At 31.8% G+C, this 21,960-nt stretch overlaps 4 protein-coding genes across 4 annotated transcripts; 1 reads left to right on the top strand and 3 right to left on the bottom strand.

The window, feature by feature from the left end:
• Nucleotides 1-182: 182 nt before the first annotated feature.
• Nucleotides 183-4,505, bottom strand: LOC137832474 (target of rapamycin complex subunit LST8). Its single transcript, XM_068640662.1, has 11 exons — nt 4,204-4,505; nt 3,859-4,010; nt 3,368-3,469; nt 3,167-3,279; nt 2,997-3,066; nt 2,466-2,543; nt 1,955-2,071; nt 1,774-1,868; nt 1,021-1,100; nt 874-933; nt 183-498 (listed from the first exon to the last, which is right to left on the bottom strand). The coding sequence occupies exons 2-11, from the start codon at nt 3,964-3,966 to the stop codon at nt 371-373; spliced, it is 951 nt and encodes a 316-aa protein (XP_068496763.1). The 5' UTR covers nt 3,967-4,010; nt 4,204-4,505; the 3' UTR covers nt 183-370.
• Nucleotides 4,506-6,940: 2,435 nt separating this feature from the next.
• LOC137833173 (WAT1-related protein At3g30340-like) lies at nt 6,941-9,443 on the bottom strand. Its single transcript, XM_068641533.1, has 6 exons — nt 9,093-9,443; nt 8,708-8,770; nt 8,452-8,568; nt 7,933-8,350; nt 7,438-7,589; nt 6,941-7,240 (listed from the first exon to the last, which is right to left on the bottom strand). The coding sequence occupies exons 1-6, from the start codon at nt 9,389-9,391 to the stop codon at nt 7,060-7,062; spliced, it is 1,230 nt and encodes a 409-aa protein (XP_068497634.1). The 5' UTR covers nt 9,392-9,443; the 3' UTR covers nt 6,941-7,059.
• Nucleotides 9,444-14,929: 5,486 nt separating this feature from the next.
• LOC137832472 (uncharacterized) lies at nt 14,930-16,256 on the bottom strand. Its single transcript, XM_068640661.1, has one exon. It carries the CDS (start codon nt 16,039-16,041, stop codon nt 14,980-14,982), a length of 1,062 nt encoding a protein of 353 aa, XP_068496762.1. The 5' UTR covers nt 16,042-16,256; the 3' UTR covers nt 14,930-14,979.
• A 2,820-nt stretch (nt 16,257-19,076) lies between these two features.
• On the top strand, nt 19,077-21,296 carry LOC137832465 (pentatricopeptide repeat-containing protein At3g62470, mitochondrial-like). The gene has a single exon (XM_068640639.1). The coding sequence runs from the start codon at nt 19,151-19,153 to the stop codon at nt 21,065-21,067; it is 1,917 nt and encodes a 638-aa protein (XP_068496740.1). The 5' UTR covers nt 19,077-19,150; the 3' UTR covers nt 21,068-21,296.
• Nucleotides 21,297-21,960: the final 664 nt, after the last annotated feature.

Below are 21,960 nucleotides of genomic sequence, written 5' to 3'. Positions count from 1 at the left end.
TCGATGGAAAGATATATATTCCATGCTCTTTATATGAAACTTTAACCAGTAGAGCAGTGATATATATTCATTCACGAGTTTTTTTAATACAATTGTGACCATAATGAAGTTGATCTATATGAAAAATTATGCGTAATTAATACTTTTGTTTTGTTATACGCAGTTTGATAAGATCACTCTGGTTGAGAAATTTCTGACAATAATATTAGAAATATTCTTATGTTACAATTAAGATTATTCCAACATTTTCTTTCACCCCCAACGAGGATTTACAGTTCAAAGAACTAAAGTAAACTTCACAACCAAAGAGACAGACATTATATACATAACAAGATGTATCTGACGAGAAAACAACTTCATGATCATTATCTCAGGATGTTGCGGGTTCAGCCCCATCGTGTAGAGCGCAACAAATTGTAGCTTTATGATGTCCTTGGTAAACTTTAATATCTTCACCAGTTGACATAGACCAGAGTCTAGCAGTTGTATCAGAGGAAGCTGCAACGAAAATATGTGGATTAAGTAGATGGAACGAAAATCTGATATATTCTATCATTAATAAATTCTAAGATCGGATATGTTTAATTGACTAGCACAATAAGCGATGACGAAAGGACTCTATTTTGCAGGTGATGGGGGAAACGTTATCATTTTCAATTTTCAAAAGCAGATTACTAAACAGTCACTACGTAGTTAAAACTAGTAACGACCTGGACAGGTCACTCAAATGTATAGGCGACAGAAATGTTTCAACACCAATAATTTATACAAAATGCTTCCTTTTCATTTTTTACCTTCTACAAAATAACACAAATATCTAGTTGCTGAATACTAATAACAAAAATGGAAAAATATCGAAAAATTACTTAGTACCTGTAATAAGATAGGCACCATCAACAGAGAAGACACAGTCCCACACCCAGCGTTGATGACCTGGTAAGCACAGATAACCTCACTTAATGAAAAAGAAGTTTTGAAAACTGAGAAAGCACTTGATTATCACAAGACTTCATGAATTACCTATAAGAGTTTTTTCTAGTGTAAAACCATCAACATTCCATATTTTCACAGTATGATCAGAAGATGCAGTTGCCAAGTACCTAAAAGAATAACACCATCAAAGAAATATTAAAATCCAACAGAAGCTACGAGATACATCAATACTTATTGACACAGAAATTATCAGTACTGGGGATGGAACGCTGAATTGGACCCTCATCCAGTCAAGGTTACATATATATAATAAAATGCTTATACCTAGAGACAAACATCCAGTCGACAGTTTTAGACAAATTTTAGAGAACCAGCAAGGTGCAGTGTTAAATGTTAGGTCCTTCCAATTTAAACTTGCATATTACTAGCTTAAACAAGTATAGAGATTTAAATACTATTAGACCACTTGCATATTGAATAAGCAAGTGCAGAGGTGACCTTCAAGGAAACGGACCATGAATATGATTTAGAACAAAAGGTAGCTTCACCGTACTTTCTTAGCTACAGAACAAAAGCACACAGGAGAAGAATTTTAATTAAAAGGGTAACAGTCTGCCAAAGCTTATAAGTTAGGTGAACATGTACACACATGTATGTTGAAAGAGCTCACGCTCAACTTCAGCATTTAGTTTTCATAAAAAAGAGAACCAGTAATTCAGTTTTTCTAAACAGACCATTAACATTTTATCATTTTTGTAAATACTTTACAATTCAATTACTGACTTTAATAAGATGGTGAGGAATAAAAAAATGTAAAATATGAGCATAGCAATTTATAACCTGTGGGGTTCACAGAATTCGGGTGATAAAAGACATTTGAGGATGTATCCCTTGTGTGCTTGTAGCTTGTGAAGAGGCTCAAAGTTTGTCATTGTCTGCACAAAAACATACTCCACCCGGTCAAATAGGTAAATTTTGATAGCAGGGTAATATCGTTCTGATATTTTTGTGAAGGCACAACCTGAGTTCCTCGCAACAAGCGCCACACATAACATGTCCCATGATTATTTGCTGCAACTACCAAGCTCCCATCCCACATTACCGTTAAAGAGCGTACAGCTGTATCCACCTCTGGCACCTACATTACTTCCACAGGTTGAAAATAATGTTTCATCCATAGTATTTATCAAAAGGTGAGTGAAAAAGAGAGAAGAAGCACTGACTTTTAGGAATAAGAACTATATACTAAGCATAAGGAGTTGGAGAAAGACATTTCTCCAAAAGGAAAAAAATATCAAAAAATCTGTACACCATTTAATTAGTGCAGAAAGAACCCTTGGGTGAAGCATGACAATTGAGTGAAGCATGGAGTGCTTATGCATGGTGTATGCCTAGAGAGTAACAACGTTTAAAGTTTGTATACAGTTCATTCCTGTATATATTATTTCGAATCTTCTTCATGGAAAGGGAATATTTTTAATCTTGTTCTACAATGATATCCATATACAACAAAAAAAGGTCATAACTTGTACCAATTCACAACTGCATGAATTTGCTGTCAAATCCCACACACGGATATTGCCATTTTGGTCACCAGATATTAGTTCCGTCTGTTAGATCACAAAGAAAAAAAAGGATCGATGAGAACCACAAAAGAAGAACCCAAGAGAACAGCAGTCTGATGTATCTGGATATAGCAGAATTATTATTGAAGAAACATTATCAATGACCCATTCTTCAACAGAAATGCAATGAAACATAAGCAAGGACTTATTATTGAAAGTATGTCAGAATCCAGATCTAAACATCAATCACTAAATCAAATGGTTATATGAACCCATAAAAGAGACAAGTAGTTAAATGGTGTAAAATAAAATATGAAAAATCTAAAGCAGGTATGCTGTAACATCAACTCTGTCCAAGTTATTAATAATCTGATTAATGTATTAATTATTTCATTATTACTTGTTATATCTTCTAACTTATTGTACTCTGTTAATGAATAATGTAACTTGGAAGCCAGGGATAAATTGTATAGCCACCAAAAAGTGGTGAAACATAACCTGATTTGGGTGTAGCACAACAGTGTTTACAGCTGCACGACTTTCATATTCCCTTTGACAACCTGGCGCCCTGAATTTTTGTTATCATATAAGAAATGATTGTCAAGAAAGAATTTAAGGACACAAGTCATTACAAACATATTATATGACGTGCTGTATATCTACTTCACCTCAAATCCCAGATCTTAACAGTTCCATCCTCTGAACCAGAATACATCCAATTACCATCACATTGAAACCCAACTGCCATAACATTATTGGTATGTGAATCATAGCTCATTACCTGCCACAAAATCAGGAACATAAGTTGTTTGAAACCAAAAAAGAAATGATTTGCATGAAAGTAAGTAAATCTGTTGAAAAAGACAAACCGGTTGGGGACTATTTGAGTTAACATCAAACAATCGTATGTGAGGATTACCAGCTGCAGCCAAGTAGCGTTTATCAGGAGTTATCTCCAGCCGGTTTACTTGCTGTACAAATAAGATATGGAAAAATAAGTTCATGAGTTATGGAACTTAAGCATTCCAAGAACGAAAAGACATTCTTCTTCATAAATTAGTAGCACGTAAGGACAACCATCGAACATTAGGTATACAGAGTAGCACTGAAACAGTAAACATAAGAGGCACAGTACATTTAACAGCAGAATGTTCACTTAAAGAGGGAACAACAGAAAGTTTATGCAAGTTTAACATTGGTCTCAAATTTCATAGAAACGTTTAGAAATGATGTGTCTCATCGTGCAGTGTTTTGAAAAATACTGGTTATTAGATTTGATCTTATAAACCTACAAATGATACAAGTTTTGAAGTACCATTAACAAAATGAAAAAAGGGGAAGGAGAAGAATGAAGGCAAACCGAATCAGGATATTGAATGGTGCGGTAGCAGCGGCCACTCTTAGCCTCCCAAAAACGAATGCTGTGATCATAGCTCGCAGTTGCAAGTATTACGGTTGGTTGGCTCATTCTACAGTACAACTCTTTTTCTTTCTCTTTCAACCAACATTTAACTATTAAACAAAAATCGAAATAATATGTGATTTGATTGATAAAAACAACTATTCTATGAATGAAAATAAAGAAAAGTAATTAAAATACGATGAGATGTTGCTAGAAACAACGGAGTGAGTGAAAATAACCCCAAATAGACTATAACAAGAATAACCTAATTGAATACGGAACAGAGTCGGAAAAGAGACCAACCTCATGAGATCGCCGCCTCGCGGAGTTTCCGCCGTCGCCGCCGACGTCTACGGTGGTAGTAGGAGCGCGCCGCACTAGTCAATTTCCCACTTCATTTTGGTTTCCCTACAGCAAAAGCACCCCGTTGTTTAGTGCAAGGAACCAGTGAGAGAGCTGTTTACGATTTTACCCTTCTTCTTCTTGGTTGGGCCTTCAGATACTTGCCCATATTCAAATGTAGGAAAGTTCTTCCTACACAATGGAAAATAATACGTTCAGGATGAATAAATTCAGAAACAAAAATCAAAATCTTCATTCTAAATAAAAAAAAATGTTCTGAAAAAAAAATCAGAAATATATTTTGGAAAAGAAGGTTCGAAATATATTTTTAGATGTACCAATTTTATTTAAGAAGCATTTTTCTCTTTTCATACTAAAATTAGGTGCAGGAAGTAATTGCTCCAAACATAAGCGTAACAAGTTATTTTCGATTTTAAATTAATTAATCAATATTTAATTTTTCCTAGTTTTTATTTTTTCTCCAATAATAAAGTTTTATTTTTGTCATGTTTTGTATTTTCATTTTAATATATCTCTACTAGAGCCTCGCGAGACTTGATATATGGTTGGTATTTTTTATCGATTGAAAATGTAAGGAGTTTACAATAATTTACACATTCTTTTGAACTGGGTGAGCTATATTTTCTCGATTATGTTTGATATTGAGACACTTGAAAAATAAAGCACTGAGTTATTGTTTTTCCTTAAAATTTCAATTTGACTTGAAATTTTTTTATATGTACATAATAGAATTGAAAAAATAAGTAGTGTAAAATTAGATATTGAGTGAAATTTTGTATGTACCTTGGAGATTCTACAAAGATTAAGATATTTTATAGTATATAAGTGAGTGCAAACCTCACCTTATAAATCAATTTTATGAGGTTGAGTTAGGTTTAAAGTTCATTCTTTACTATGGTATAAGAGTCATTTTGAGTCTATCATAACAAATGTTTGTTGGGTTTATCAAATCACCTGTTATTTGACCGTTATCGGATCATCTATAATATATTATCTCATGCACAAGGTATCACTCTCAACCTGAGAATGGTAGGTTGGAAATCTTACATCGACTAGAGATTAAAACATTTATAAGCCAGGATATTTTGCTAGTTGTGCAAACCAAATAGAATCATGACTTTGAGTTATACCTAATCTGAAACAGCAGATTTATTTAGAATCATGACTAAGTTCTTTAAAATTTGTATTGTAACTAGCATATTCAACTAAAGAAAATAGAAATTATAGTTCTACTATCATAATGATTTATTTATGTACAAATCACATAAATTAATATTTGTACTTTGTGTTGTAAATAAACATAATTTTTTTTTTATTTGACAAAAAAACAAGACTTTTGTACAGATTTTCCTCTGCATACAGGTTCTCCTCTGCATACAGGTTCTCCTGTATAAGAACCTGTATAAATGTTCTTCTTTATAAAAAAAAAGTCCAGACAAATCAATTTAATATTTTATTGAATTGATTTTATTATGAATTAAAAAAAATTGTATTATTATTTATTATTTATTATTTTATGAATTTTATTGTTAAGTCGGTTTTATGAGGTTAAGTTAAGTTTAAAGTTCACATCTTAGATCCCAATACTAAATAGATAAAAGAATTAATCGAATATTTCATAATATATAAGTAGTGTAAAGTAAGTTGATTTTATGAGGTTGGATTAGACTTAAAGTTCACTACTTAATATATACACTATCTCAATTCTAAATAGATAAAAAAAATTAATCCAATAAATCTTAAATTAGATTAACATACTAGTTTAGTGCAATTGAAAAAATTAAATTACTATTTTTTTGGACTAACTTTAATTTATTTTTATAGCTTTAATTTAAATCACTATTTTTTTCAGTGTTATTTTATCTATCTAGTAAGATCTATTTTACCATGTTTAACTTCCAAGAGAACAAGTTTATGTAAAATTTTAAATCAAATATTCTTACAACATAGAGACTTAATATATAATTGAATCAATAATCAATTTGATATTTTTAACGTTGCACACGATTATGGTTCAGAAATATAATTATTCATTTTCATAATTATTAAAAATAATTCCACAAAAACTTATTATTGCAGATATAAATTAATTTTTCAATTGTTAAATAACAATTAAAAAATGAAAAATAGTTAAAAAATCATGCAATTCTAAAATATATTTTATTTTTTAAAATTGTTTTATTTATTTCCTCAAATTCAGTCAAATCTATCAGAACATGATTGAGTTTTAAAATTCTAAGTTCTTCTCCTTTAGACATAAACGGTCCGAGTGACTTGCATGTGGTTACCTTATCTTATCGTTTCTTCCAAGTAGTGTAGTATCAATTTTATAATTTGGTTTTCTATTATATATTTATTGGATATTTTTATGAATATTCTCGAACCTACACAACCATTAAAAAATTCTTTTTTTCCATAGACTATGAAAAATTAAAATAAAACTTCTCATCAATTAAAATCAACTTAAGTAGAAACTAATTATAAAAAAATGTTAACTTTTACAATTTTTAACTCTTAATTCATAATCCAATTTTTTTACAAGTTTTTATAGATAAATTTATTTAAACAAAACATAAGTCGTTAAACTTAGATTTTGAAAAACAAGATTAGAAAAAAAAAACAATAACTTAGTCTCACGGGGCCAAATAGCACACGGATCAACCATAAGCTTCTATACATTATTTAAGTAAATAAATATTTACTATTATTTAAGTAAATATAAACTTAAAAGCTTTGGAGAAAGTGTTAGGCAACTCATGAACATGCATATAAAAATGCGACTTGGTGGCAGAGGTTCTATGGATCACACGATTCTCTGTGAACATACACTGTCAACTGTTGTATTTGAGGCTGCGCCTCTTGTTCCTTGGTTTCTTCAGCTTCTTGGACTAACTTTATCACACGATTCTTCATTTCGATGCTCTTACCCCATAGAACAATGTATAATCCAATAATCACTAAGATGGATCCCATCACACTAAACAACCAGGTCAATGAAAATTAAATTAGGATCAGGTCTACTTTTTCTTTATGCTTGTTAAGATATGAATTTAAGTAGAATGCAAGTCTAAATATTTTCTGTTTATAGACATGTGGTAATCACACACTTCTCAACAATTTATCTGTAATAGATAACTTTAGTTACTATAGATTTATAAAGGTAAACAAATTCACCTTCCAAGATGGAGCTGTTCGTGCAAGACAGGGATATCAATCATTGCTGCTATTATCTGAACTAGAGGACTGAATGCTGCAGTAAAGACAGGACCCCTCTTCTTCACACACCATGACATTCCCACAAAACACAAACCTGATCCTACCACCCCCTGTAGACAAATTGTTTACACTTTGTTAACCAAGTCGTAAATAGAGCTCTTCCCTCTACCGTTTTCAGTTTTCATTATTAGTATTAGATGCTTTTATCTTTTCTCTATTTTAACACAACAACTCAAATCAGGAAACAGCATCACGCAAAGCGAGACATAGCCTAAGAATTTGCCACACCTTTTCCAAACCACGAGAGAAAGGATTTGATTCTCTAAAGTAAAGTTAAAATAAATAACTTATTTGTTGTATAGTAATTTCTATCCTATTTTCTTTTAATCGATTTTATCTCGAATGTACTGCCACACGGGCACTTTATCTCATGACTTGAAAAAGTTAACTTACAGAAAATAGAAAAGCAATTATTTGCATCTTTCCCTTGAGAACCCAAATGGAGAAGTTGTGGTCAGTGCAAAAGCAAATAACAGCTGCTTGAACGGCTCCAAAGAAGCTCATGATGGCTGTGCTAGAATACTGGCATGGATATCTCTTGCTTATTTTTGACTGTAAAATATACCAAGAAGACCAAAACATAGTCCCCATAACCATGGCTATCACACCAATAGTCCATCTCCCCGTTGTGTTTGTAGAATATGGCTTCTCTGCAGAACTCTTGGTCATAGAAGCTGCGGATTCGTGGTGAGAAAAATGAAACAGTGGCTTTCCTTTGTAAAGTGTCAACATCAATGCACCACCTATGCACACCAATGAACCAAGAATCTTAGCTCTCCCACTCTTGCATTTGATTTTCACAGTCTCTAATCTGTAAGGGATAAAGGGACAAAGGACATGGTTACCCTGCATCAAGTGTGGTAGCTTTCTCCCAAAGAATATAAGAATATATATTTGAATTTTGGTTCATACCCAAAAGGTAACGCCATCATGAATGTGACCACTGGCACCATGTTGATGAAAGCACAAGAGAAGGTAGCAGAAGTATATTGGATCCCCAGAAGGACAAAGTATTGAGTGACTGATGCCCTATAAAAAATGTTGTATTCAGTAAGTGTCTCCCGACAATCATCTAAACCCTAAAACAGAGAATTTGGAAGTTCACGAGGAGAAAAAAAGTGCTAGTGAGAAATGAAATGACAAACAAAAACTTATTTTTATGACTAACCCAACAATGGCACTGCAGAAGAGGTAACATAAAATTCGAAATGTGAGTCTTGGTCTGTCGTTTCTGCAATTAAAACATATGGTCACTCATAGAAAGATATCTAATTTCCCTTCAAGTACACATGGCTTCACTTGAGCATTATCATTCATTCAAGAAAATAAAAAGTACATGGCCATGGTTGTAAGATATCTGGCAAGAGAAATGGGCAAATTACTAGCTTAAAATTCTTGAGGCCAATATGTACAAACAAATTGTTGCTCAGTGGGTAAGTTCAAAATCCTTCATTGATGCAATTTGGTCTATTTTGCTAGTTAACAAAATCATAGCTTTCACCACCCCACAAAACAAGATAGCTAAACTAAATAGAGAAATGGTGTGTACCAACCTTTCCCTAAAGTAGGCGACTGGGGCTATGAAAATGGTAGCAATTGTCAACCGGTATGTGATAAAAACCAAATGGTTCACCCCCTCTTCAAGGACTTTCTTGAGAAGAACATTCACTACCGCAAAAGAAAAATCACTTGCTATCATTACTATAAAAGGTTTCCATTCATCACAAGCGCTCTTCATTTCAGCAATGCAATTCTTCCACAGCTCTTGATGGGGGCAGGCTGAAAACTTCCCTTCCTTATATTTTTTATTTGGCTGATAAGTTGATAGTAGCAATGCCACAGAGAGCTCCATGTGGATTTATTTAAAACAAATATTCCAGAATAAGTGGCAAGAAAGCAAGATTAAATTCTGCAGTCACATTCAATACTTTAAGCAACCAGCTTTGGCAATAGTTTAATATGTACACTATTCCTTTAGTTTTCTTTTGACTGATTCTGTTCAACATCAGGAGTTATTCCAGAATCATGTTAAGGGCTCGTACAAATATTTATAGGTTGATTCATGATCTATGGCCGCATTATTGGCCAAACATATAGGCCACGTGTTTTTTCATTTGTGTCATCTAGGCCAGAAGTTGCTGTGTTTCATTCTGTCTCTCTTCTTTTACCCCATTGGGCAATTGAAGCTTCTGTAATGGGTTGGAGGCATCTTCTGGGTGGGACTGCAGAAGAAATTATGCTTCTCTCACCCTGGTTTACATGGCATCTAATACTTTTCTCTTTTGAAGGAGGGTGAGCAGCAACACCACACCAAATTAATGGAAAGCCAGAACAAATTGTCAAATCTTGTTTCAAATTAATCATTTAAAAGGCAAGAGAATAATTTAGTGGTGACCAAAGCAGGGAAAACATTTAAGGCATGGAAAATTAAGGGTCCAATGAACTAGAACTTCAAATTCTTCAGGTGGCATGGCTTACGAATTAGATTCTCTCTCCCTCTCTGTATATATCTATATACTCATCTCAAATATTGGATGGCTAAGAGATTTTGCCTAAATTTTTGTAAGAAAAAAGGTTTCCAAAGCATTTTATTTTTTGCACAAATACTGCTGAAACAATGTAGAAGTCTTATGAGTCAGAAACTTTTCTTTATATAATATTTTATATAGGACACAAACTTCAGATTACTGATACTGAACTAACTTCAGGTTAGTTGATTTATGTTCTTGGTGATTTGGTTTCAACGTTTGATAAAGTTTTTAAAAGATGAAATGAAGTCTTTTAGGTCTGGTTTAGTGAAAATAATAGGATAAAATATAATAAAATAAAAGATTAAGAATATCAAATAATAATAATAATGTTATTATTTGATAATATTATGTAATATATATGCTATTTTAATTGATTTTTTAAGTAAATTGTATAATATTAGGATATAATATATATATATATATATATGGCAATATTACTTTTATTAGAAGTATATACATTTTCTAAAATCAGGTTTTATGTTTTTATTGACTGATCTTTTTTGAAGTTCTAAAAGTAATACTGTTAATCATTTTCAATATTTTTTACTTTTATTCATTATTTAATTTTTAAAATTGTCGAAATTATACAAGTATTAACCAATAGATTAATTATATTAATTGTTGACACACATAAACGCACCCACATTAACAAATAGTTCTCTCCCAGGTTATTTAATAATTTTAAGAAACACTTAGTTGGATTTTTTTTTTCCTTAAAAGAATAGTTAGATATCAGTAGGACGTTAACGCGCTGTTAGGAGAAGACTGTGTTTTTTTTCTTTTGTTTAGTATCAGGGTAATCATCCTCTAAGTGTTTTATGTTTATTTTTATTTTTTTCTGATAAAAAAAAATAATTTTTTTCTTGTTTTAAAATATTTAACAAGTAGACTAAAACATATATAGTATATTTTGATTACTAATTATTTAGATTTTAAAGTTAATAATTAAATATTAATAATTAATTATATATTAATTTAAAAATTATTTATTAATAATATAAATTATTGATAATTTTTTAGTCTCTACAGTAATATTTAATTTAATTAATATAATAATTAATTATTTTTTATTTTTAAATTTAATTTTTATTTAATAATTTTGTGTAGCTTAAGTTTTTTTTATCAATAAAAATAAAATAAAAATAAGATTCATTTAAGGGGTGATCCAACTCTTATACAAACAAAAAAAAAACAACAAGATATCATCTCTCAACAACAAAGTTACCTTCAAATACCTACTCCAAAGTTATCAGCTAAATAACGACAAAACTAAGAAACAACTCGACCGTCCTATAAACAACTTTTAATTGAGTGCATACATCCCAGAGTTTTAAACACCAATCAGAGAAGGAAAAATTCAGTGTAGATACTTTTGAGGAAATCCTAGACCAAACATTTAACTGTGTCAAAGAGAAGATTTCAGAATGATCAACCACACCACCATTAAAAATATATTTATTCGTATGTCTCCAAATCTCACTAAACATTACCCAAAAATTAAATAATTATAAGAGTTTAAGTCATTAAGTTAATAATAAGAGTTTAAGTTATTAAGTTAATAATGAGAGTTGTAACCATTTTCGGAAGTGTTTTTGGACCAAAATTTATGTAGCAAATCTTTAAGGCTGTGTTTGGATCAGCAGATGAAAGGGTATGAGAGCGAAGAAGTTAGAAATCAAGCGTGTTTGCCGCAGATGTGCGAAGAATTGGAAGCGCGGATTTGTGGGATGGTTAATTTTGGGATCCTCTATGGGATGCGATGCGAAGATGGATGGGAAGGGGAGGAAAGTCCATGTAAACAGCAGGTCAAATACTAATTTACCCTCACATTTTGCTATGCACCTGCAGTTTATTTGTCATTGTTGAAGCCTCTGAAATTGAGCATGAAGTAGATTTATTTTTGTATTTTAATAAGTTATATGATGGTTGAATATTTATTTGGGGTAGTCTTTTTTTATACATTAATTAGTTACTGTAATATTTTTTTAATTTTTAAAAATATATTTTTTATTTATGTTATTAATTTTGATTTTGTTTAATATATAATAACATAATTTAAAATAATATAAATTAAATAATCATAAATAATATTAAAACTATCTAAATACATTAATTTAACTAACAAAATTAATTTTAAATTAATAAAATGAAAAATAATATAATTATATTTAAATTTTTAATTTTATTTATTTATTTTTATATTATTTTATTTATAATTATAATTTTACATATTATTTTAATTAACTAAAATATACACAATTTTTTTTTCTTTTTTATATACATAAGGATAAATTTGTAATCTTATAATTTACAACATTAAAAATAATTCAAAATATCTTTACAACAATCACATCACTCACGTATTTCAATAAATTTTCTTACACATTCACTCTAACATACCTCAATCCAAACACTTTCAACTTTCTTCACACTTCCACTCCTCCACACCCTAAACTTTCCACTCCCCGCACCCTCTAATCCAAACAAAGCCTAAGGCCTTACACAATTTTAATTTATTCAAGGTGAAAAAAATGCTAATTTTCTCAGGTAAACATTTAGAGGTTAAAGAATCTACATCCATCAAGTTGCTTGGTTTAAAAATTAGGAGAAAAAAATGAAATAAGCACTCTTCAAGCTCTACACTTTCTTACCATCATTCTCTAATAATTCCCGTAAGAAATGCTACGTCCTATCTTTTCTTTGTTCTTGGTTCATGCTCTTTTTAACATGGTTGAGATGTATTTTTTTCTTTCTGGACAATTGGTTAGGTGTTATTGTACAAGCCAAAACCTACAAGCATGCATAGAATATTTATAGTTTTTTATTTATTTGCTGTTGCTTTATTTTTGGATTAGACTAAGAGATATATAAATTTTTTTATCTAACGAATTAGAACATTCCTTAAATACTTTATTTAATTTAATTTATTTATTATGGCTAAAAAAATATTGAGAATCTCTTGTTTTTTTTTTCTCTCTTGAAATAGTTTATTATTATCTTGTAAAAAGTGTTCGAGAGTTAATATTTTGAAGGTGTTCATTTGTAAGTATAAAACAATTATTTTTGTTTAAGAAAAACTAATATTCTTTTCCTATTCTTCAAGTTTGAAAGGAAATTTGCAGGAGGAAAGAACTGTCGTGATATCTTCATTATAAGATGATATATTCTTTGACTGTCCAAAAGTGCAAATTCCATATATATTATCTTGATGCTGGAACCACCCAATATTTCCATATGCATGCATGGCCTACTTGGCTTGGTGGAGAGGATGTGTCACAGATGATTGATGAAAAATGGTACAAATTCTATTACATTAATTAAGATGTCAACTGTTACTAATTGCCTTTTCCTTCCTCAAGCTTTTCTGCAACACTTTCCATTGAATGCACACTATTCAACGATTCCTTTATTAACTTCCTTTTCAATATTAAGAACTCTTTGTAGAATGAGCACCAGGGTTCTGTGCAACCTGGATTTTCATTCTATAAACATGCATGCACATAAAGCCTCCTTCATTCACTATACATTGTGTCTCTTTACATTTTATCAATCTTAGAACATCCTTAAAATATTTATTTATTATAAAAAAAGTACAAATATTCACCTTCAATATTTAAGTATTATCCATTTCCCTCTACAACCTCGTGATATAAATCTCAGCGAACCAAATCATGATCATTTGGACATGGAAATAGAATAAAGCTTGACCTCTTCAATTATTCCAGTTTTTTTTTTTAATTTCACCCAAGAGACTTTACGAAGGACATGCTATAGTGGAACCAAAGAATTATTGGACAATAAATTTTCCTAAAAATAGGATATATTTGGCATAAAGGAAAGGTATGGTTGGAGAGAGCATATATCATATATTCCTTCAATTTAGAAGAGATATATATTATGTCACTAGGATTTCAATTATAGATTGTTATTATTTGTACTAACTAATATTGGTATAAATTATTTTTAGTTTAATTTATTTTCTCTCTTTTTTAAAAAATAAGTTATTATTTCTTTAAATTAAAGTTCTACAAAACACTCAGCAAAGTCATGGATCCAACTCTACCATATACTTCTAGGGACAGATTTCCCCAAATTAAGAAAACTAATATTGAGAAACCTGTGTGGAATTGTACTATAGAATGTTAATGACTTGAGTAACTGTGTTTTTGTTTTTGTTCTTTTTTTTTTTATGAAATCACGATCATCTTTTATAAAAATTTAATTATATTCAAGCCAGATAGAAGTTTGCAATTCTTTTTTGTTCTTGAAAAAAAAATGTTTGAAGAAGGGCGACAAAGTCACGAAAAGAATGTTAACATTTCTAAGTTTTGCTCAAAAGAAACATTATATATACGACAGTGTAAAGAAATAAAGCATTTGATCAATTTAGTAGCTGGTGTCAACGAATCATTCAATAAAAAAAAATCCAATGGAGCTTACGAATGATTAAAGATAGGCACTGGAATTTTTAATAATTTTTTAATCATTAGTCAACATTTTTAAACTTACAAAAACTTTTTTTTGAAAACATTATAGAAAAACTTATTAAATCAAAAAGTGAGACATATATATAAATTTATATAGTTTTTAATAAGTTTTTGTTGATAATAAAAAATATTAAAAAAAGAAAAATTGTGTTGCCTTTTGTTTGGAGTATTATTCTCTGGCATGATTTGTCACAGATAAATAAAATAATGCCTTACAAAGGAACAATTATGGTTTTATGTTTTAAGGTGAGGAAGAATTAAACACAGCATTCTACTTCTCCACCGAAGAAAATTGCTAAACCTTTGAGCATACAAAAGGGTCTTCTACAATATGAAGTTAAAATTAAAGAATGATTAGTAAATGAAGACATATTAAGAACTGATAACTTAAGATTTCTTTCACAAACAATATTTAACACTAATCAAGCTAGCTCAGAGGGAATATAGAGGAGAGGATCCCAAGAGCCATTATAACTAAACCAACTGTTGTTCTCACATTGCACAAATTGTTGCTGCTCCAATGTCCAAATCCCTTCAGTTGCATCACCAACTAGAGGTAACTGCATGTTCACCATATTCATCATTTGGCCACTTTTGTTGCTACTTGATGACCCTTGATCTGGGCATGCCATATCAATAGTGGACTCGGTTACCCCAGAAAGTGGCCATGCCAAGGTGCCTGCGGATGCAATAAGGCTACTATTATCAGGAACTTGGCTCATAAATTGTGTAGGCCAAGGCAATTCATAAGCCACTTCATTGAACCATGTTGCATCAGGTGGCGTTTGACAAAGTTGATGAGTGTCTACTCTAAAACTTCTTGCTACAGAACCTTCATGATCATGATTTGGGATAACCACGCTATTGGCACAAGTGTTTGATGTTGCTAAAGTGCTTGTAACACCAAGCAAAGGGTTGGCTCCAGTTCCATTCATACTTGAGAGGACAGTCTTATTAGGTGATGATGGTAATAATAAACCTTTCTCCGCAGAACAAATATTCTGAGTTGATCTCGAAACCAAACCAGAATGAACAACAGGGGAAGCAGCACTATTAGTAAGAAATGGAAAGTGAAACTTCCCTTTCTTTCCATCAAACAGTTTGGCCTTAAGTGCACCAAGAAGGCCTTCTGCTTCTTCACCTGGCTCGTTGACATCCTCAAAAGAAAATGGTTCAGAGCAATCAGGCACAAAGGTTGAACCACCACCATCACCACGCTTAGAAGCATCACCAGAAGTTGCTTCAGGCAATTCAAAGTTGGTTCTAGCATTGGCACCTCTCAAGGCTCGAGCAGCATTGTCATATGCCCTTGCTGCATCCTCAGCAGTGTCAAATGTTCCAAGCCAAAGCCTGACCTTCTGCAGAGAGTCTTTGATCTCTGCCACCCATCTCCCTGATGGCCTTTGTCGAACCCCCACAAACCTGTGGTGCCCTCTTGATGATGACTTCTTTCTGCTGCGGTTTCCATCATTCATTGCTCCCATTTCTGCTTCTTTAAAATCTCAAAACATGCCCTTATGTTACCGAACCTTTTGAGCTTCAAGGGAACATGGTTTATAAGCTTCAATAATATGGCAAGCATTTTCATCTCTCTGAAAGGGACAAATAAGAACATGCCAAAAACTGCATGACACATATGCACATAATTTATGTGTATTTTAGAATGCCACCATTGCAGGCCGTGTTGTTGATATCGATACAGTTTTACAAAAGGACGCACCCTTTATCGTTGTTGTAATATTACTAAATTTTAGAGTTTATGTAACTGAACTATTAATCATGCAAAATTATTTTCTTCTTTTCCATCCCTCAACTTAAATAATACTTTGTAGAGAACAATTTTAAAGGAAAAATATGGTCATTAAAAAAATATGATATTTAAAGCTAAAGATATGTTGAGAATGACAGAGATAATTTAAATGCTTATGTTATAATCATCCCTTCACAGTCACGAATGGTGACAATCTGATAATCATATGCAAAGTTGTCCTGTTTTGATTGTATGGCTACGTTAAGAAATGGTTATCTCCTATTCAGGATTTAACTGCACATTTGTGTAAGGCAATAAAATATAAATAAAAGCAAATAAGGACATTTGAATAGCTCCCAATAATCCTCTTGGCTCCAACGTTATCATCTTTAAGAACGAGGATGCATATTAGGTTAGATGTTTCAGTTCAATAAAAAAACAAACGTTTAGGCGTTACTTACAGTTGTAAATCGTGTCTCATTAGATCCATGTCCTTTTCTTTCTTTATCCTTTCCTCCATTACTGTTTCATTTTTTGTCTTTTGGGATAAGATAAGACATAAAAGTGTTTCCATACGTATATACATCAAAGCGAAATACTATAAAATAAGGATCGTATATACATATCTTGATAACTGGCGCAAGGAGGGCAATCTATACACTCCAAAGAATTAAAAATATAACATTCCCTCATCATCATAACAAGCTCACAAATTCCTTTGAGAAGCTTAAAAATATACACAGGAGGTTAAGATTAACTAAAGATTGATATTGGTCTTGTCACTTTATTTTCTTAAGTTTAAATTTTTAAATTATCATTTACTTTTGGACTTTTAATTATCACAGTTTAGGTTAAATACCAAGATAGGTTAGTGAAGTTAAATTTTAATTCATAATAAAAAACACTAGGAGTGACACCTAATTTAATTATCCCAAAAAAATATAGAAAACAATAAATTTTATTCCAAAATGTTTTCTTCCTTTCTAAAAAATTTAGACTGTTTAAATAAGAAATAATGGATAAATAATCTCAACAATATAAAATAATGCATGTCAATGTTCACTAAAATCATTCAACTTGCATCAACCTAAAAATAGTCTCATTAATGTTTAAACAATACCCTTTTTTTTTATCGGCAATAAAAAATAAATAAATGTGAACCACTTCAGGGGTGGTTAAACCCTTATACAAACATAAAATACCTAAGACACTCCATCTCAACACTCACACCGCCAGACTCCTAGAATTACTAAACAATCCTAACTCAACCCACATAAACTGAGCTAAAAAATAATTTAAGAAACCATCGTCATACAGACCAAAGGTTCGAGACACCACTCGGAAAAGGAGAACAAACCAGAGAGAGACTTGGACGTAATCCAAGACCAAGTCTTCACTTGAACCAAAGCAGCCACTTCTAAACCATCGACAACTCCCCCATTAAAGATTACCTTGTTTCTATGCTTCCACAACTCACTTAGCACTGCAATCCAGATCACTCCCCACATCTCACTTGCTAAAGCAGTACCGTAGTTGAAATGAGTTAAGAAAATAGCTCATGGGTGGATGTAGAAAATCCTAATTAATGTTTGTTGAAAAATAATCCTGACTTATATATTCTTATTAACATTGGTCAAAAGCAACCCTGACCTCAACTAAAAATAATATTTGTTGATATTAAGTGAAAAAAAATTGTGTTAAATTATTGATTTTTGAAAAATATATATTGACAAAAAAAAGTCTTGACTTGTGTTATGTGAGAAATAATGTTGATCTATGTAGGTAAAAAATTAATCTTAGTAATGACAACTAATCCATTATAACTTGAAATGAATTAATGTTAAACTATTATAATCTCAATTGATTTAACGACATTTCAACAAAAGCCGAATTAATAATATCCGAATAAAAATAAGTCAAGAATATAAAATAAGAATAAATATGAATTTTTTTAAAAAAAAGAGTATGAAGAATTTTAAACTTTTAGGTAAAAATTTGAAAAAAAAATCTTGTATTTTTTATAATAAATATATTTTAATTTTTTAATATAATTGAATTATCCTTCAAATGTTTTTTTTTTGTCCAAATACGAAGTAAAATGTATACATATTTATAATTTATCTAGTAAAATGTGTACGTATTTAATATTTAATCTTTCAACAAAATGTTGATATTCACAGTAAACTCAAAGTTATGTCCTTATATGATTTTGATTTTTATTGATTCAACCAACATGTTTTTGTTTTTTTTTCAATAAAAAACAATTTGTACTTTATTTTAATTTTAATTTACTTTTAGTCTCTAATTTTATAAATTTGCAATTCTAGTCTTTGTAAAAAATTAATTGCATATTTGATGTTTCATTTTTGCAAATTTAAGCAATTGTGATGTGTGATTATTATGTCATCTAATTTTCGACACAAAATATTACGTAGTTGTACGTTATAGCGATGTATTGTTCATGTCAAATATTATTAATAAAGTTTAACAACAAACTGGATACACTAGCTTTCATTTCATACAATCGATAATAAATTGATGATGAATTAAAATGACTTAATTTTAAAAATAACGTATAATTAAAATTTTATAAAAATTAAAATTGGTCATTCACAAAATTTCAAATAAGTAAAGTGGATTCAATCTTTTGCTTTTTATTGTTTACTAACTTTGGATTGGATTTGAGAAATTCACTGGGCCAAGGGCCCATCAAGGGTTAACCCGTCACCCTCACCAATGCCATACCAATATTCCTTAATTTACACACAAACACTTAACTTCACTCACTACTTTTTTTTCCCTTCCTTACTAATTCTACTGTCTGTGATGTGAATGGCTCTTCGATGACTCTTTCTCTAGGCCACACAGCGAGAACCTCCTCCAACGTTCTACCTTTAACATTGTTCCTGCGACAACTCACACAATTTCCATTGCCACATCAACATGGCCCGTGCTGCGTCTTCTCCGCCACCGAGCTTTGCTCTTTCCATCGGAGACGACCACCGCAAAGAGGAGGAGAGCAAGTGCGCCTACCTTGTGGTAGCTCTCTGTCCTTGTCTCGTTTGCTTCGTGCTTCTCCTAATTGCACTTTCCATCATTCTCGTTGTCAAATTCCATTTCTTTTGCCACACCCCTCTCCACTCCTTGCTTTTCAAAAAAAGCTGCTGATTCCCCATCTGGGGTATTTTTCCGCTTTACCCCTTTCCCCTTTTCATCATGAAAATCCGTTTTTGAACAATCGTATGACATTTGCTAGTGATGCTGATTCTGGGGTTGAGGAAGATTGTGATTGTAGAGGTGTTAGTGGTGAATCTTGTGCAGATCCTGATGAGGTTGATAGGGTATGCAAGGTGATTGATGAATTGTTTGCGTTAGATAGGAACATGGAGGCGGTTCTTGATGAATGTGGGGTTCAATTGTCGCATGATTTGGTTGTGGAGGTGCTGCAAAGGTTTAAGCATGCTAGGAAGCCGGCTTTTCGGTTCTTTTGTTGGGCGGGTAAAAGGCCTGGATTTGTTCATGATTCCAGAACTTATAACCGCATGCTGAGTGTTCTTGGGAGGACTAGACAGTTTGAGACTATGGTGGCATTGCTTGAGGAAATGGGTCAGAAGGGTCTTTTGACAATGGAGACTTTCTCCATTGCTATCAAAGCCTTTGCTGAAGCAAAGCAAAGGAAGAAGGCTGTGGGGATCTTCGATCTGATGAAGAAGCATAGGTTTAAAGTGGGTGTTGATATGATTAATTTCTTGCTTGAAAGTCTTGGCGCTGCAAAACTCGGTAAAGAAGCGGAAGCCCTTTTTGAGAAATTGAGAGATAGATTTACACCCAATTTGCAAACTTACACCATACTTCTCAGTGGTTGGTGCAGGTTGAAAAACTTGCTGGAAGCAGGGAAGGTGTGGAATGAGATGATTGATGGGGGATTTAAGCCGGATATTGTTGCACACAATGTTATGCTTGAAGGGTTGTTGAAGTGTAAGAAGAAGTCTGATGCCATCAAGCTATTTGAAATCATGAAGGCCAAAGGTCCTTCACCAAATGTTCGGAGTTATACAATTATCATACAGGACTTCTGCAAACAAAAGATGACGGGAGAAGCGATAGAATATTTTGATGATATGGTAGATCGAGGGTGCCAACCTGATGTTGCACTTTACACGTGCTTGATCACTGGGTTTGGGAGGCAGAAGAAAATGGACACGGTATACAATCTACTGAAGGAAATGAGGGAAAGAGGTTGTTCACCCGATGGGAGGACCTACAATGCTTTGATAAAACTGATGACTAGCCAGCATATGCCAGATGATGCAGTAAGAATATACAAGAAAATGATTCAAAGTGGCATCGAACCAACCATTCACTCCTACAACATGATAATGAAATCCTATTTTATGACAAAAAATTATGAGATGGGTCAAGTAATTTGGGATGAGATGCATCAGAAGGGGTGCTGTCCTGATGATAATTCCTACGCTGTATTCATTGGTGGGCTTATAAGACAGGACAGGTCTGGTGACGCATGTAGATATTTAGAGGAAATGTTAGGGAAGGGGATGAAAGCTCCTCAACTTGATTATAACAAATTTGCTTCTGATATTTCTAAAACTGGGAATACTGTCATCCTTGAGGAGTTAGCTAGAAAGATGAATTGTGTAGGTAAGTTTGAAGTGTCTAATGTATTAGCTAGTTGGGTTGACACGATGAAGAAAAACGCCAAGAGAAGAGAGCCTACAAAATCTGCTAGTCAGTTTATATGATTGCCTGATTGAATTGAATGTGACCAAGGACCAATGACCTCTCTGGTCCAAGGATATAGCAACACTGAGCTACCAATCTTCTTTGAATTCTAGTTATTGTATGATATTCTTTTCGTCCTTTCCCTCAAAAAAGAAAAAACCCATGTTCTTTATTTTGTAAATTGCTGTTTGTTGTGTTGTATAATGGCATGTATTAGTTTAAATGAAACATCCTGCTGATCCTTGTTAAGTCTTTGTCTATTTGCTGTTTTACATTGCAGTAAGCAACACAATTGATATTTCTGAATATAGAAAATATATAGCTTGCTCTACAGTAATACTGGAGCAAACAGTAGCTGGTTTACCAGATGATGTTTTACATCAGTTCTTTTTGTTGTACTTTTATTCAATGAACCTATGAGTTGATTGGATCTCTTACCTAATTTGTTGTTCTAAAAGTATTATCCAGGATAAAGGTTACAGAAAAATTCTATATCATTGTACAATATTTTTCTATTAATCCTCCTGTTCCCTGAGAAAAAAGTGTTGATTGTATTTTGTTTCCGAAAGACTTAATGTATTTTTATAAATTATTAAAAAAATTAAAAGGGTTTTATGAGCAGATAAAAAATAATTTTACAAATCACATTTAATTTTCTTTTTAAGAAATGTTCTGTATTGGAATTTAATATTAAGAAAAGATTAATTTAAAATAAAGTCTTATTCATTTGAAGAGTATTCTTGAAATAATATAATTAAATGCGATGAAAATAATTAAATGTAGCAGCATTTATGTAACTAAACCAGACTCACCTTTATAGAGGTCCAACAAATTGGGTCTTCCAATACCACTTTCAGACCCAACATATCTATCTATCTATTGAAAATTGGAAAAAGTTGGTTTTGACGTTATG

The sequence above is a fragment of the Phaseolus vulgaris genome, chromosome 6, assembly GCF_000499845.2.
Source record: "Phaseolus vulgaris cultivar G19833 chromosome 6, P. vulgaris v2.0, whole genome shotgun sequence".
NCBI classification, from domain to species: Eukaryota; Viridiplantae; Streptophyta; class Magnoliopsida; order Fabales; family Fabaceae; genus Phaseolus; species Phaseolus vulgaris.
This window is presented reverse-complemented; position numbering and strand designations above follow the sequence as displayed.